Genomic DNA, 16,545 nt, shown 5'->3' on the forward strand with positions numbered 1-16,545 from the left:
TGAATTACCTAGAAGTAATGGATAGAAGTACCTTTTGGTAACAGTAGATACCTCTTTCAGGATGGCCTGAAACTTTCCCGTGTCGAACCAACAAAACTAGAGAAGTAAGAAAATTATGTTAAGAGAAATAATTCCTAGATTTGGGATTCCAGAGGGAATATCATCGGATATGGGTCCTTATTTTGTAGTGGAAATAGTACAAGAGGTTTACAATATTTTTAAATAAGATAGGATTTACGACTGGAAAAGTTGAAAGAATGAATCAGAGTCTAAAAAGACAAATTAGTAAGATATGTCAGGAGACTCAGCTGAGATGGCCTGAGGCATTGCCACTAGCTTTATTAAGAATTAGAATCAGATCAAGTTCCAAAGAGAAGTTGAGTCCTTATGAAATTTTATACGGGAGGCCTTATCAAATTGTAACCGGAATTGGGAAGGCACATGTTATTGGGGAAAAAATCATTAAAACATTATGTCATATCCTTGGGAAAAGTTCTCTCCTCTTTACACAGGTACATCACATTGACTGCACCTGTCGCCTTGGATGTCCAGGTGCATAATTTTCAGCCATGAGACTGGATCTATGTTTGAACTTGGAATGATGAACCTTTGAAGGAAAAGTGGAAGGGACCATACCAAGTCCTGCTCACAACGCATACAGCAGTGAAAGTCTCTGGGATCGAAACCTGGATCCACTACAGTAGGATAAAACCAGCTGCAGCCCAAGAATGGGAAGCCGAACAAGTAGGACCAACATATCTAAAATTTACTCGAAAATCTCAATAATGACATTAATAATCTGTTTGAACCGATTAGGAGTACTATGCACAGAGGAGGGTGAGGAGAATTTAATTTTGACTTTGATCCAAGGATTTGGAAAAATGCACAATCTTACTAGTGTAACGGCCTGCATACCCACCCTCCAAGCAGCTGGCCAGCCCTTGCCATGGGGAATAATTCCTGTCAATCTACCAATTATAGAGGGATATGATAACATTTCTAAGGCTTTCATTGCAGCTAATGTATCTTATTATCTTGACGAGGACGCTGTTGCAGCTAAAGTGTTAACAGTAAGGAATGTGTATCAGCGAATATAAAAAGAGCACTGTCCTTGAGATAAGAAGGTAGGTTGAAGCTATGAAAAACACACTGTCCCTGGGAAAAACAAGAAGGATGAAACTATGAAAAACAAGATTCTGAGCAAAACATACTAACTGCAAAAATATTAAAATATTGTAACAAACGTAGAAATCTGTATCCAATCACAGTGTGTATCATACTCGTGCTTGTCGCGTGAACAGTAGTGCTAGACCAATTAGCTTGCTAAGTACAGCGCGTGAAAGCGTGCACAGAACCGAGCTATGCTATAAAAAGAGCAGTATCACAGAATAAAGCTGAAGCCTTTTTACTCATCATATTGATGCGTCTTGCTTCCCTGTCTTCGGCCGCAACATCTGGTGACCCCGACGTGATCAAGAGGGTTTTCAACGACCACAACGCGGACGAGAGAGAGGACGGCCATCCTGGCGCCCGAGAGAGGCGGACGGCCCGAGAGAGGCGGATAGCCCGTGAGAGGCGGATCGCCCGAGAGAGGCGGAATCGTAGCGCTACGGCTGACCGGTGAGTCAGGCAGACCGAGGTCTGGTTCGGGATGGGGAATGCTGCAATGACAGCCTGGGAACGAGATGATGGAACGGGATGTTGCATTGTCGTTGTTTGGAAGCTTCTTAGAGGAGCGTGGATTAAAACTTGGAAAAAGATATTGGCCCCTGATTGCAGGGGGGTATGCAAAAGATATTATCAGAAACACGAAGAATTAGGAACCAAAGGAAAGAAGAAGTAAGCGACTGAAAAAAAAAAAAAAAAAAAATAAAAAAAAAAAAAAAAGAAAAAAAAAACCCCACACACAAATAAGCAACAACTGCCTCAACAGGAGGAGGTAAGCGATTGGGACAAAGTGCTAGAGAAACCAGCACTACTAACAGTTCTAACTTGATAAAACTCCCGGTACTCCTGGTTTGGGTATCAGCCCATGTACCGGAGGCCTGACAAGGACTTGGGACACTATAGACGTTAAACTTTGGCGTGCAGCCACCTGTGAGGATGCTGCCGGCCTGGAAAAGTCATCATCGAATCTTTTAATCCAGGGCCCCGAACGAAAGACAGACTTATTTCTTTCCCCCTCTTCCAACGAAGTCGGTACACCGGCACCCCCGCGCCGCGCCGCCCACCGCGCCCGGCGGCGCCCCGGGAACGCCGCTGCCGCTGCCGGCCGGGGCCGCGGGCGCGGCATTTGCCTCGGCGCTGCCGCTCGTGTGCGGGAACGAACCGCGGCTGGAAAGGACGGAGACGCGCGGCGGGCCCCGCTGCGCCGGTTCGTTCGCGGCTGATGGTCCCTCGGCGGGAGGGGGCGGCGGCGGTTACGGAGCGCGAGCGGCCGGAGCTGCGGCAACAACAACAAGAGCAACAACAACAAGGGGGGGGGCGGCACAGGGCTGCTGGGTCGTCATCGCCACCCTGCCCCCCCGCCCGGCTGAGGCGAGGCAGGGCTGACCCCCCCCCCCCCCCCCCGCCGCTGCTGAACCCCCCCGAGAGAGAGCACATCGTAACTTGGATCGTCTCGATCGGCATCGCGGGAAATAACTAATCCTCTTTTGTTCCAGCAATTTCAACAGTTAATATCAGTGTTGCAAAACCGTAAACATGCACATTCCATTGTACATCTGCGAGCGCACACCACGCTTCCAGGGCCTATAGCAGAAGGGAGCAGGCGAGCTGAGCCTCTCACGAGTGCAGCTCTGGTACCAAACTCGTTAATACAGGCAAAATCTTGCAGGACTTCTACCATCAGGATACTGATGCTATTAAGTGACAATTTGGTTTAACACAACAATAAGCCCGCTCAATCGTACAATTCTGTACTAGCTGTTAAAATATGATCATGCCACCAGTGAATGGTGTTAATCTTCGTGGTTTACGCTCGCAGGAACTTTGGCATACACTTCTTATCAGACATATGTATTTTTGTCATCATAAAGTATTAAGCATGTTGCTGGTATTTCTTACAATCCTACTGGGCAACCGATCATAGAATATACACATGGTACTTTGGAGAATATGCTTTTAAAACAAGAAAGGGGAATGATGGGGAAATCTCCCAATGAAACAATAGCTAAAGTGTTATAGGTGTTAAATCTCTTAAATCGAGAGCTAAATATTTTAAGATGAATAAATGTCACTCATGTCAAAATTAGGCACAGGCAGGGTTACAGCAAGTGGCTTTCCAACAGCTGACTGCATTGGCTACGAGAGCATTAAGACGTATCCCTGATTTTGGGGACAGGGGAGGCTTCCTTTGCTTCCATTCGGCAGGGGGCACAGGAACCTTATGAGCATTTCTTTGATCAGCTACAAATGGCAGTTCAGAGATAAACAGAAAATCCGGCTACTGCAGATGTGTTGGTATTCCAGTTAGCCATTCAAAATGCTAACACAGACTGTCAATAAGCTCTTGATCTTATCAGAAATCGGGCAAAAACGATTGCAGATTTAGTAAAGGCGTGTCACAATGTAGGCTCGGAACACTATAAAGCAGAATTTTGGGAACCAGCTAAAATCATTGCAGCTTCAATATTTGCACCAGAAGTTGGAGTGGCACAGGTGTTAACTACACTGAATAAGTTGGGTTGTTGGCTTGCAAAACAAATTAATGCTACAGCTTCTGCTTTATCAATGCTCTTAATTGACAGGATGGTTAAAATCTTTAATAAAGCAGACATTATATTGCTAGTAGTTCTTTTATGCATAGTAATAATCACCCCCTGCCTATTGTCACGCTCCCAGCAGACGGTACAGAGTACGGTTCATCAAGTAATGGTCACAGAAAAACAAAAAAGGGGGAGTTGTGGCATCATACACACAGCTACAGTTGAGGTTTGACCTTGATGATTTAAGCCTGTGCTCTTTTCTGAAGTTGGGAAACACCGATAAAGAGGATGAGAAAGAAAAGGGAGTGTGAACAGCTGGTGCAGGGAGTGTGAGAAGTTGACATGAGGAGTTTGGGAAGTTGATATAGAGTGTGTGAGAAAATGATGTTTAGTTTAGCAAGTAAAAAATAGCTCCTTTTTAGGCATAGCCAATAGTAAAATTAAAATAGGTGCGTGCACTATTGTTTGTAATCAATCACAGTTGGGTGAGAGCCGCATGGACACATCGTGGCCAGAGTAATAATCTATAAAAGCTGCGTGTATAACAACAATAAAGGTCACTCTGCTATCACAAAAGAATTTTGGACACAGACAATCACAGCTGCACAGCCTCCTTTAACAGTAATCATTAATGGGAAGGCTTTTCTGGCCTAGTTGACACAGGGGCTGATGTATCTATAATAAAAAATCCTGACTGGCCGCCCTCTCGGCCTCTGATACAAGCCCTGGCAGCTGTGATCGGAGTAGGTGGAACACAGATCCCACAGCAGAGTGCACAGTCCTTGTTAGTAGTAGGCCCAGGTAACAAACAAGCTGTTTTGAAACCATATGTTTTTGATGTCCCATGTACATTATGAGGTCGGGATTTGTTGAATCAGTAGAATGTGAGGCTAACCTCAAATTTTTAGCACACATCACTTATGTCCAGCCCTGACTCAAGCTGGCAAGCCGGTCTGAGTTGATCAGTGGCCACTAAAAGGTGAGCGACTGGACTGAGCTCAAAAATTAGTCAATGAACAGCTCAAATTAGGATATATAATTCCCTCCAATATTTGTTATCCCAAAGAAATCAAGAAAATGGAGATTTATGTTAGCTATTAATGCAATCATTTCACCAATGGGTGCATTACAACCGGGTGTACCAAATCCTACTATGATTCCAGAATGTTAGCATTTGATGGTGATTGATTTAAAAGATTGGGTTATTTCACCTTTTTACTTTTTTATTTATTTACACCCTAACGATTGTCCTAGATTTGCCTTTTCAGTTCCAGTGCTTAACAATGAACGACCCACGCAACAATATCATTGGATTGTACTGCCTCAAGAAATGATGAATAGTCCTACAGTTTGTCAATTGGTAGTAGATGATGCTCTCTGTCAGGTCAGACAGTAAATCAAGCTTAGCAAATTGTACGTGCCTACCCTGACCGTCAACATATTGTGCCTTCAAATACTCCAGCAGGAGTAAATCCAACAGGTTTATGTGCCAATGAATTATGGCAAACTGATATTACTTATATTCAATTGTCTAATCGATCTAAATATGTGCATGTAACTGTTGATATGTTTTCTGCCCTTGTTGTTGCTACTGCTCACACTGAAGAAAACCATGGGAGTACCAAAGAAAATTGGGACAGACAGTGATCCAGTATGGTGCCTTTTTACAGGATTGGAGAGTGACTCACACTACCAGCATCCCTCATTCACCTATGGGACAAGCTGTTATTGAACAAACTCATTTAACGTTAAAACAAATGTTTGATAAACAAAAAGGGGCAGTCTTCCGTATATTTCCCCGCAAGAATCCTTGGACAAAGCCACATATGTTTTAAATTTTCTTAATTTGTCTGCTTCTAGGCAACATACTATGGCTGTGGATCACAATTTTAAACCCAGTGCCATTTTTGCAGAAAAATCAACAGCATGTTATAAGAAGCTGGACTCAACTCATGGGATGGCCCTGCGCCTCTGCTTACATGGGGAAGAGGGTATGTTTGTGTTCTTCCCACAGGTCCATACTGGTTACCAGCAAGAAACGTAAAGCCAACCAGGACTTTTGAAACTACAAATAGAGAAGGGGAGATCCAAGAATTAGCAGAGCAAGCAGAGATCACAGAAACACCGAATGAAGAGAATGGTTCAAATGGACAGACTTGTAATAGAAGATTTCATGTTAATATATCAACTGTTCTTATGTTTCTCATTGTTAGGTATATTATGTGTGTGAAAGTTGCTTGTATATATGCTTTGTGTCTTTTCTCCGATCGGAAAGTGTATGGATTCCACCCGTAGCTACTGGAAGGAAAAGAATTAACTGGTACCAAATTAATGACAAAGAATTACTAACTGGACTTAGTTGTAAGCACGTAACTTTGAAAAGAGAAGCTAAGAGGATTGTTATTGAACAACATGTTGCGATTCGCAAAAACCGCTGTTAGCCGGCAGAGCACATACTGGGCAGCCTTGTTGCACGCACTGGCCACGCGTGCGGCAACGCCGTGTCAGTACCTTTGTCGTAGACTCTGCTGAGGGTAAAAAGAGATGGCTCAGAGCGGAGCTGAGGGAGGCTGCAGAGCACACTGTATGGATAAACAGGGGACGCCCTGAAGGTGCCGTGCCTGCCTCCCTTCTCCACAACGACCCTGCCGATTGACACCCTCCTGCTCAGCGAAATCTTGGGTATAGTGGAAATAGTAAGGCCCTCGGAAAGGGAAGTAGTATGCTAGAAACTGCTTTTGCAAGGCTGTACCAAAACAATATGCTAGTAACTGAAATTGCCAGTCTCCTACACAGAGTTTTATTCGTGCAAGAAAAAAAAAAAGGGGCAACGTTGTCACTGATCGATCACACAAATTTTTTCACCAATCTGCTCGACCTCTTCAGAAAGAGTTTGCACTGTCGCGAGCACAAGCCCGTGCCATCGTCGCTGCAAGGCACCAACCCTCGAGGATTGCAACCAAGAGGAGTGTGGCAAACTGATGTAACTGAGTTTCCCACCTTTGGTCCACTGCGCCATATCCACGTCACCGTGGACACTTGCAGCAGAGCTGTATGGGCGACACCAGCGCCTTCTACCGCCTTCCGATGTGTAAAACAACATTGGCTTTCAGCATTTGCTGCCCTTGGCTTACCACAAGTCATCAAAACAGACAATGCTCCTGCATACGCAGGAGCAGCATGTGCTGCATTTGTAGCAGATTGGGGAATTGAATATAGAAAAGGTGTTCCGTACAACAGTACGGGTCAGGCTATTGTTGAACGGTGCCATCAAGATGTAAAGCGACTCGCTGCCATTTTGAAAAAAGAGGGGGAGATGTCCCCCAACGCGCGAACTGAAAGGCGAAGGCGGAGGCAATCCAGGAGTTCCCAAAGACTCGGACCTCTCTGCAGAAGAATAGAAGAAGTGCTAAATCTTCCAAAGAACGTATTAGACGACTCTGATCCAGACGAGATAGATTTTGCCTTTATCCGTAGTTTGATACGCACACGCAAAGCTGCAAAATTATACCCGCTAACACACTGCAGGTGTAGATGTAGGAATTTAGAAATTATAACTATAGAGTGCGGAGGTTGTAGTCGCATATGTCATGAATCGCAACGTGATGCAGTGCAAGGCTGTACAGATTGTAGACACGCTTTAGATATTAACCCATACCAGGCGCTCGCTGCTTGGCTTAAAATAGAGAACGCTTCACGACAAAGGTTAACTGCGTTGTTTGAAAGTGCAGAAGAAGCTATATTAGCATACGCAGCCTTTAGGTTACAAAAACTACTGACTGTTGTAGAAGTAGCACAAAAGACACAAGTGTTGGGTACCAGATATCAGAAGCAGTGTAGATGTCATGACAAGGATGGAGGAATTTATTGGTAAGACAATACCTATAGTAGTAGGAATCTTAGTTTGGTGCCAAATGACCTATGGAATCAACTCCATCAGCCCGAGAGACAACATTTGGGTAACCATTGCTAACAAAACAAACCAGTCATCAATTTGCCTAGCCCTGGGTGGTATTGGAAACCCATTCCGTACTTGTCTCATAGGAGTACCAACATGGAAAGTGGCAGCCTTTAGAGGGCTAGTAAACACCACTAACCTAACATATAGCAACTTCAATACCACAACGATCTATAGAGCGACCCCTCAACAGTATGACGGAGCAGTACAATGCCGGCTTATTCATGCACTTAATGCTTCCCTCCAGTCTGATCCAGAAGAACTAGACTTGCTTGGTAGCATGCATGCAAACACTACCGCTGGGAAAATAGGAGGATGGTTTTCATTTTTGCCATTAGACCCAAACAACTTGAATAAAAACAGGAAACTATGGGCAACCTTAGATTCTAATCTTGACAGCGCATCGGTATTTCGCTTTCTATACTCGAGCTGCAATGGCAGCAACATTACTGAACCTCGAAGGTTGACCGAAGGAATTTTCTTAATTTGTAGAGACAGGGCATGGAATGGCATTCCAAAACAACCACAAGGAAGTCCTTGTTATTTAGGCCAACTAGCCTTATTCCATCCCAATATATCCCTATTAAGAGAATGAAGTGAAAATCACACCAGGGGAAAAAGAAGCCTACATGATCTAAACTGTAGCAGTGTAGGCAATCCCACATTTTGGAGTGAATTTGGACGAGTAGCTGCCTCCACACTTTTCCCAGGGTTAGCAGCAGCAAAAGCGCTCACCTTAGCAAAACAACTAGGTTGCTGGGCTCGTGACGAGATAAACTTAACATCCAGCATTCTAGATGAATTAACAAAAGATGTAGAAAGTGTAAATCATGCAGTATTGCAAAACAGAGCAGCGATTGACTATTTGCTTTTAGCCCATGGGCATGGTTGCGAAGAGATCGAAGGAATGTGTTGTATGAATTTAACAGGTCCAGGAAAGTCAGTGCATAAAAAACTTAAACAACTAAAGGACAAACTACATGCCTTGAAGGAGGTAGATGGCATCGATGGATGGTTGACTTCCTGGGGAATAGATGGTTGGTTGAGAGATCTCATCAAAACATGCTTGGGGCCTCTTTTGTTGTTAGGCTTTCTCTTGCTTTTTGGACCATGCTTAATGCAATGTGTGACCCAACGCTTGTCAGCTATAGCGCACGCCGTTTTTGAAAAAAGAGGGGGAGATGTTGCAGCTAAAGTGTTAACAGTAAGGAATGTGTATCAGCGAATATAAAAAGAGCACTGTCCTTGAGATAAGAAGGTAGGTTGAAGCTATGAAAAACACACTGTCCCTGGGAAAAACAAGAAGGATGAAACTATGAAAAACAAGATTCTGAGCAAAACATACTAACTGCAAAAATATTAAAATATTGTAACAAACGTAGAAATCTGTATCCAATCACAGTGTGTATCATACTCGTGCTTGTCGCGTGAACAGTAGTGCTAGACCAATTAGCTTGCTAAGTACAGCGCGTGAAAGCGTGCACAGAACCGAGCTATGCTATAAAAAGAGCAGTGTCACAGAATAAAGCGGAAGCCTTTTTACTCATCATATTGATGCGTCTTGCTTCCCCGTCTTCGGCCGCAACAGGACGCCAAATGCAAACAATGAGACAATGATGACCTCCAGGATCCAGTACCCTGGAGGCCAGGTGATAATAGAATTGTGTTTGGGAAAGGGACACGTGATCAATGCCCAGAAGGATCTAAACCTTTAGATCAGGACTTTCTAAAATTTGCCCTAACAGCTTCAGAAGGACCGGCAGTGGGGCTGTTGAAATTATGTGTCACTCAGAATCATACTAAAAATATATCCACGACCCCAGAATGTGCAACAATGAGAAAGAAACCTAAAACATGGACTAGGTCCTTAGAAGGGTCCTGGAGATACATGGGAAACTTAAGTTGGTGTATAACTTGGGGAACTAGCTCTGTACTTAACATTAGTAAGGCTAATTGGAAATGTAACAATCTCCTGACTAAAAGTCAGATAGCCTTTTTAAATTGTACCATAACTATTGAGTCGTGTAAAGATTGCAAAGATGTTAGACCCTTTCTAGGATACACTGTGTGGGCAACGTCAGATGGGTTTTGGACCACACGGTTAAAACTAAGCCCAATTACTAGACAAGTGATACTGGGGTTGTTAACCCTTTGCCCAACATGAAAGTCCAATTGAAACAAAATATTGGGGAAGAGTGAAAAGAGATATTAGTCAGGATGAAGATACATGGACAGGTCCAACAGCAGCTGTAGAGTTTGGGTGGGGAATTCAGAGTTTTCTGATGCCAGGTTTGATGGCATTAGAAAACAGAATGCTCATAGAAAATCTAACCTGGCAAGTAGAAACCCTGTCAAAGGCCACAGAGAAAGGATTCCAACTGATTAACAAGGAATTACAAGAAAATACTAAGATGACTGTGGGAACTACGGCTGGTCCGCGGATCCCAGGACAGAAGATGAAGAAACTGGCCTTGGAGAAATTGCTGTGTACCCCTGCAGATCTGAAAACTCCCTGAACAGAAGAAGTGGAAAACAACTCGCAGGTGCCTGGGAGAGCCAGAGAACCGTAAGATAAGGAGGAACTGTATGATAAGAGACTGGACTGTGTTTTTGCACTAATTGTGTGATGTAATGAATTTGGCTTAAGTTATGTAGAGCGCGTGATCACCAATCATGTATTAGGCTAAGGCGCGTGAACAGCTGTAGCTAACCAACCACCTAATTGCTTATGTCGCGTGCACTGCTAGAATTAGTATAAAGGTGTGCTGGAACTTGCAAGGATTAGATTAATTAATTATATAATAAATCAATACTGCTTGAACCTGTGTATGTCGTGTCCGTCTCAACAGCGACATCTGGTGACCCCGACGTCATTCATCAGGACACGAACTTTTGGACCGCAGGGCGAAGTGCGGTGGAGACAGAGCCCAGCGTAGCTTGAGAGCGGCGGGGAAGCTGCGAATTGATCCGGATCGACTTAGACTTTGACACCTGGGACAGGTGAGCCGCTGGGAACGGGATAATGGGAAATAGCCTCACAAAGGAGGAGGAAGCCGTCCATTCTTTGTGGACGTTAATATTGAAAAGAAAAGGACTGAAAGTATCTAATAATGACCTCCAAAAAATGTTATTGTGGGCGCAGCGACAAGGGCTTGAAGTGAACTCTGCCACAGCATTCAGCGTGTCTGTTTGGCAAGCCCTGGGGAAGAAACTATTTGATGCTGCTACCAGTGGGGAAAAAGAAGCTGTGGACTTACTGACAATGTGGCGATCGTTTTTAGAGGCCTTGAAAGACTTAAAGTCTGAGCACGATAAAGCAGAGGATAAGACGGACTCTGTTCCGATAACCTCTTCTGCAGTAAGTGAGGTTGTGGGAGAGACTTCTGACAGCTCAGAATGGGAGGTTACCGCCTGTGCCTAAGCTGAGAAAAAGGTTGCTGAAATCCGCTCGTTTAGTGGAGCCGGACTCCCTGGGAGCGTACGTATCCCCCGCAGAACAGCTAAAAGCGGCGGAAAAATCCTCAGGAACGTATGTATCCCCTGCAGCACAGCTAAAAGCGGCGGAAAAATTTACTCCCTATAAGTTGCCTTGGCAGCAGTTGCAAGAGGCAAAAGAAAAGTACGCAAAACCTAATATCGAAACATGCTCTCTCCCTTCTTCTCCACTGAATTCCTCTGATATTAAGGCGACAGAGGACGAACAAATACAGGATCAGGTATATCCCCCTTTACCGGAGAGTGAGGAGGAGGAGTCCGTAACAGATTTTGCTGAGACGCCCTCTGTTTCTGCAAAGGGGGTGGGAAAACGGGGGTCTACCATATCGACCTCCCTTACCGCAGTCGTGGGTGTTGCCACCTGCTACAGTGACGGTTCAGCCGCGTAATGCAGTACATTTTTGGGATGCGGTTAGGAAAAAGGCAATGGAGGTCGGGGACTGGGACTTGACTGAAACACTGGGGACACCGGTCAATAAAGATCCATCTGTGATGGAAGTGGGGGGAGGGCCTAGTGCATTCCCTGTGGAGCTAGCCCTCCCGGGCTCTAATCAGCCCAATCAACATGTGGGGTGGTCATGGAAAGTTATACAGGATATGCAGAAGGTGGTAGCTCAGTATGGACCGAATTCCCCAGCAGTGACACAATTGTTGCGATTATTGAGTTTAGAGGTATTGGTGCTGTATGATTTTCAACATTTGGCTCAAATTATGTTTCAGCCAGTACAGCACTCGGTTTTTATGAATGTTTGGAAACAACTGGCTGATCATCAGGCATTGCAAAATATGCAATTGCCCCAAGGCGACCCTTGTCACGCTGTAGGTACTGATGTGTTGATGGGAACGGGTCAGATATTTAGTAATCCGGCAATTCAAGCACAGTGGCATCCCCAAATTCTTGTGCAAATTAAGCAAATAGGGATGCAAGCTTTGATGCGCACGGCAGAAATGGCGGAGCCTAAGGCAAGGTATTCAACAATTAAACAAGGGGTCAGGGAACCTTTCTTACAATTTGTGGAAAAATTGCAAGGGGGCTATAGAAAAACAAGTATTTGACAACAGTTTGCGAGCCCTGATAACAAAGCAGTTGACGAGAGATAACGCCAACCCTGATTGTCAGGGAGTTATTGAGACATTGCTGGGGGACCCCTCCTTAGAGGAAATGGTTACTGCGTGTGCTAAAGTCTGGTCTGTAGAGCGTAAAATGACTGCACTGGCCACAAATTTACCAGCAGGATACAAGAGCTGGGGAGTCCGGACCAAGAAGCCCTGCAGGATGCAGGTGAGCGGCCAGGGACGATAGGGTCTTCCATATTGGGAGATGCGAAGAACCGAAAGAGAAAAGAAATAGAAACCGAAAGAGAAAAAGTGACAATTACCTCAATAGAAGGAGGTAAGCAACTGGGAACGATGGGAAGCACGGCTTCAACAGAACATAAGTCTGTATTTAAGGTGTTGACAAAAGTGCTAGAGAAACAGAATGGCACTGTCAACAATACCGACTTGATATAACTCCTGGTTTGGGTATCAGCCCATGTACCGGAGGCAAACTCTTCAAATATATATCTGACAGGGACTCGGGACACTATAGGCGTTAAACTTTGGGACGCAGCCACCCGTGGGGATGCTGCCGCGCAGCGACAGCTGACAGCCTGGCGCGCTGTGTTCGAGGCGTTCAAGGGCGCAGCGGGAGAGAGTGGGGGCGAGGGGACATCGGCGTCGGCCTCCCCCCGCAGCCCCTACCCCGCCTCCCCCGCGGCCCCACCGTCAGAGGAACTGTGTGGAGCTGCCGGCCTGGAAAAGTCATCATCGAATCCTTTTGATCCAGGGCCCCGAACGAGAGACAGACTTATTTTCCTCCCCCCCTTCCAACGATGTTGATATATTGGCACTCCCGCCAGCCGCGCCAACGCCGCTGCCGCCGCCAGCCGGGGCTGCGGGCGCGGCCTCTGTCTCGGCGCTGCCGCTCGTGTGCGGGAGCGAACCGCGGCTGGAGGGGACGGGGACACGCTGCGGGCCCCGCTGTGCCGGTTCACTTGCAGCTGATGGTCCTCCTCGGTGGGAGGGGTCGGCGGCGGTCACGGAGCGCGAGTGGTCTGAGCTGCGGCAGCAGTCACAGGGCAGCTGGATAGCCCCATCCCGCTGCACCGGGACCGGCTGAGGCGAAGGAGGGCTGACTCCTCGCCGCTGCTGCCTCCTCCGCGCCCCCCTCCCCCCGCCGTCGCAGGCCGCCGCCGCCCGTGGCCCAGGTTTCACCAAGAGACAGCACATCTAACACTTAACTTGGATCATCTCGATCGGTATTGCGGGAAAGGACTAATCCTCTTCTGTTCCAGCAATTTCAACAGTTAATATCAGTGTTGCAAAACCATAAACATGCATATTCCATTGTACATCTGTGAGCGCACACCACGCTGCCAGGGCCTATAGCAGAAGGGAACAGGCGAGCTGAGCCTCTCACGAGTGCAGCTCTGGTACCAAACTCGTTAATGCAGGCAAAATCTCGCATGACTGCTACCATCAGAACACTAATGCCATTAGGCAACAATTTGGTTTAACATGAGAGCAAGCCCACTCAATTGTACAGTCATGTAGTAGCTGTCAAAATATGATCATGCCACCTATGGATGGTGTTAATCCTCGTGGTTTACGCTTGCAGGAGCTTTGGCATACACCTCTCAGACACACGTATTTTTGTCATTATGAGGTATGGAGCATGTTACTGGTATTCCTTACAATCCTACTGGACAAGCAATCATAGAATGTCCACATGGTACTTGAAAAATATGTTTTTAAAACAAGAAGGGGGACTGATAGGGAAATCTCCCAATGAAACAACAGCTAAAGCATTACAGTTGTTAAATTCCTTAACTTGATGGCCAAACATTTTGGGATGGATAAAATATCACGTATCAGTCAAAATCAGGCACAGGCAGGGTTACAGCAAGTGGCTTTCCAACAACTGACTGAATTGGCTATGAGAGCATTAAGACACATCCCAGATTTTGGGACAGGGGAGGCTTCCTTTGCTTCCATTTGGCAGGGAGCACAGGAACCTTATGAACATTTCCTCGACTGGCTACAAACGGCAGTTCAGAGACAAAATCTGGCTGCTGCAGATGTGTTGCTATTCCAGTTAGTGATTGAAAAATGCTAACGCAGATTGCCGGTGAGCTCTTGATCCTATTAGAAATCAGACAAAAACAATTGCAGATTTAATAAAGGCATGTCAGAATGTGTGCTCGGAACACTATGAAGCAGAGATATTGGCAGCTAAATGTTTCAATCAACAGTAATCACTGACACATCAGTGCATTTAATTCCTACTGGTGTCTTTGGTCATATACCACAAGGATTATGTGCACTATTGCTGGGACGATCATTCACCACGAAATCAGGATTGTTTGTACTCCCAAGGGTAATTGATTCTGAGAAAAAAAAAAAGAAAAAAAAATCATGGCATAGACTCTCTCACCACCATGCACTATTCCAGCTGGAAAGAAAACAGCACAATTGCTTTTGATGCCTCGAAGCACAACATCACCTCCATTATGTAATATAGCGGTATAGGAGCATTTGGTAGTACAGGCCAACCAAAAAAATTTTGGACACAAAGTCACAGCTGCACAACCTTTTTTAACTAATGGGAAGGCTTTTTCTGGCCTAGTTGACACAAGGGCTGATGTATCTATAGTGAAAATCTGACTGGCCGCCCTCTTGGCCTCTGATACAAGCCCTGGCAGCTGTGATCAGAGTAGGTGGAACACAGATCCCACAGCAGAGTGCACAGTCCTTGTTAGTAGTTGGCCCAGATAACAAACAATTTACTTTGAAACCATATGTTTTGATGTCCCATGTACATTATGAGGTCAGGATTTGTTGAATCAGTGGAATGTGAGGCTAACCACAAATTTTTAGCACAGGTCACTGATGTCCAGCCCCGACTCAAGCTGGCCTGGTTGACTGACAGACCAGTCTGGGTCAACCAGTGGCCATTAAAAGGTGAGCGGCTGCAAAAATTAGTCCATGAACAGCTCAAATTAGGACATAGAGTTCCCTCCACTAGCCCATGGAATACTCCAGTATTTGTTATTCCAAAGAAATCAAGAAAACGGAGATTATGACAAGATCTAAGAGCTATTAATGCAGTCATGTCACTAATGGGTACATTACAACCGGGTGTACCAAATCCTACTATAGTTCCAGAATGTTGGCATTTGATGGAGACTGATTTAAAAGATTGGGGTTTTACTTTTATTTACACCCCAACAATTATCCTAGATTTGCCTTTTCAGTTCCAGTGCTTAACAATGAACGACCCACGCAACAATATCATTGGATTGTACTGCCTCAAGGTATGATGAATAGTCCTACAATTTGTCAATTGGTGGTGGATGATGCTCTCTGTTAGGTCAGACAGCAGATCAAGCTCAGCAGATTGTACACACCTGCCCTGTCAACATATTGTGCCTTCAAATACTCCAGCAGGAGTAAACCCAAGAGATTTATGTGCCAATGAATAGGTCAAGGCTATTGGGGTAGGATCCCCGTGCAGTCTCTGCAACTCTCTCAGTCTCTGAGGGCAATAGAGACACAGTGGGTACACTGTCCATGTTGTCCGGGGTCAGTATCCCATCAGATAACTCATCATCCCCTTCAGAACCTTCACTCTCAGATTCATCAGAGCCCAATAATTCTTTTTCTTTTCTTCCTGCTGTCCATTTTTGCATTATGCCATGCAGGATCCCCCATACACATAACAGGTCAACTACACTCTTATCTCCAAACACAGTTTTATGTATTAACTTATCCCCTAGACATTTCCAGGCTTCTAGGCTAAAGACAGTGTTAAGATCAGCTAGACATTCATGTTCCACCACCCAATTTAGCAATTCACAGAGTTTTATCAGTTATATCAGCTCCTATATCCATTATTACAGATTTGAAAGCAGAAAACATCACACTTTCACAGAGTTTTGCCCCATCTTTTTAGACTAAGTTCTGCCCCTAGAGCCCTGCGATAGAATACACATACCTTCTGATTTCAGTTACAGCCAGATCGCATCAGGGTCACCAATTGTCACAATGAGAAAGCTTCAGGCTGTAGCTCCAACACAGGCCAATACACCTCCAAGACTCAGGAAAGAAACACCCCTACTTCAAGGAGAAAGCACTCCACCTTGTAGGAGGAAATGCCCTACCTTAAATAATTACAAGTCACATGGTTTGCCAGATGGGTCAAGGCTATTGGTCGCTTGACCATCCACCTCCCAGAGTGACTGGCTGAATGCTACAGCACCTGTTTCAAAACAACTTTCCCAGTGCAACAAGCTGCAGGTGTTTCTCAGCCAGCCTGCATGGGGAAAGAACTTTTACAGTATGCTG

General features: G+C 45.3%; 1 protein-coding gene across 1 annotated transcript in view; it reads left to right on the forward strand.

Annotated features, from left to right (window-relative positions):
* Positions 1–10,687: 10,687 nt before the first annotated feature.
* LOC147526293 (endogenous retrovirus group K member 10 Gag polyprotein-like) overlaps positions 10,688–16,545 on the forward strand; it is a 29,307-nt gene continuing 23,449 nt past the window's right edge. Inside the window, exons 1-3 of the mRNA XM_086630128.1 lie at positions 10,688–11,027; positions 11,122–11,284; positions 11,460–12,128. Coding sequence (XP_086486254.1) covers positions 10,688–11,027; positions 11,122–11,284; positions 11,460–12,128 — 1,172 coding nt within the window. The remainder of the gene's footprint in view (positions 11,028–11,121; positions 11,285–11,459; positions 12,129–16,545) is intronic.

This window comes from Tauraco erythrolophus, chromosome W, assembly GCF_009769465.1.
Source record: "Tauraco erythrolophus isolate bTauEry1 chromosome W, bTauEry1.pri, whole genome shotgun sequence".
NCBI classification, from domain to species: Eukaryota; Metazoa; Chordata; class Aves; order Musophagiformes; family Musophagidae; genus Tauraco; species Tauraco erythrolophus.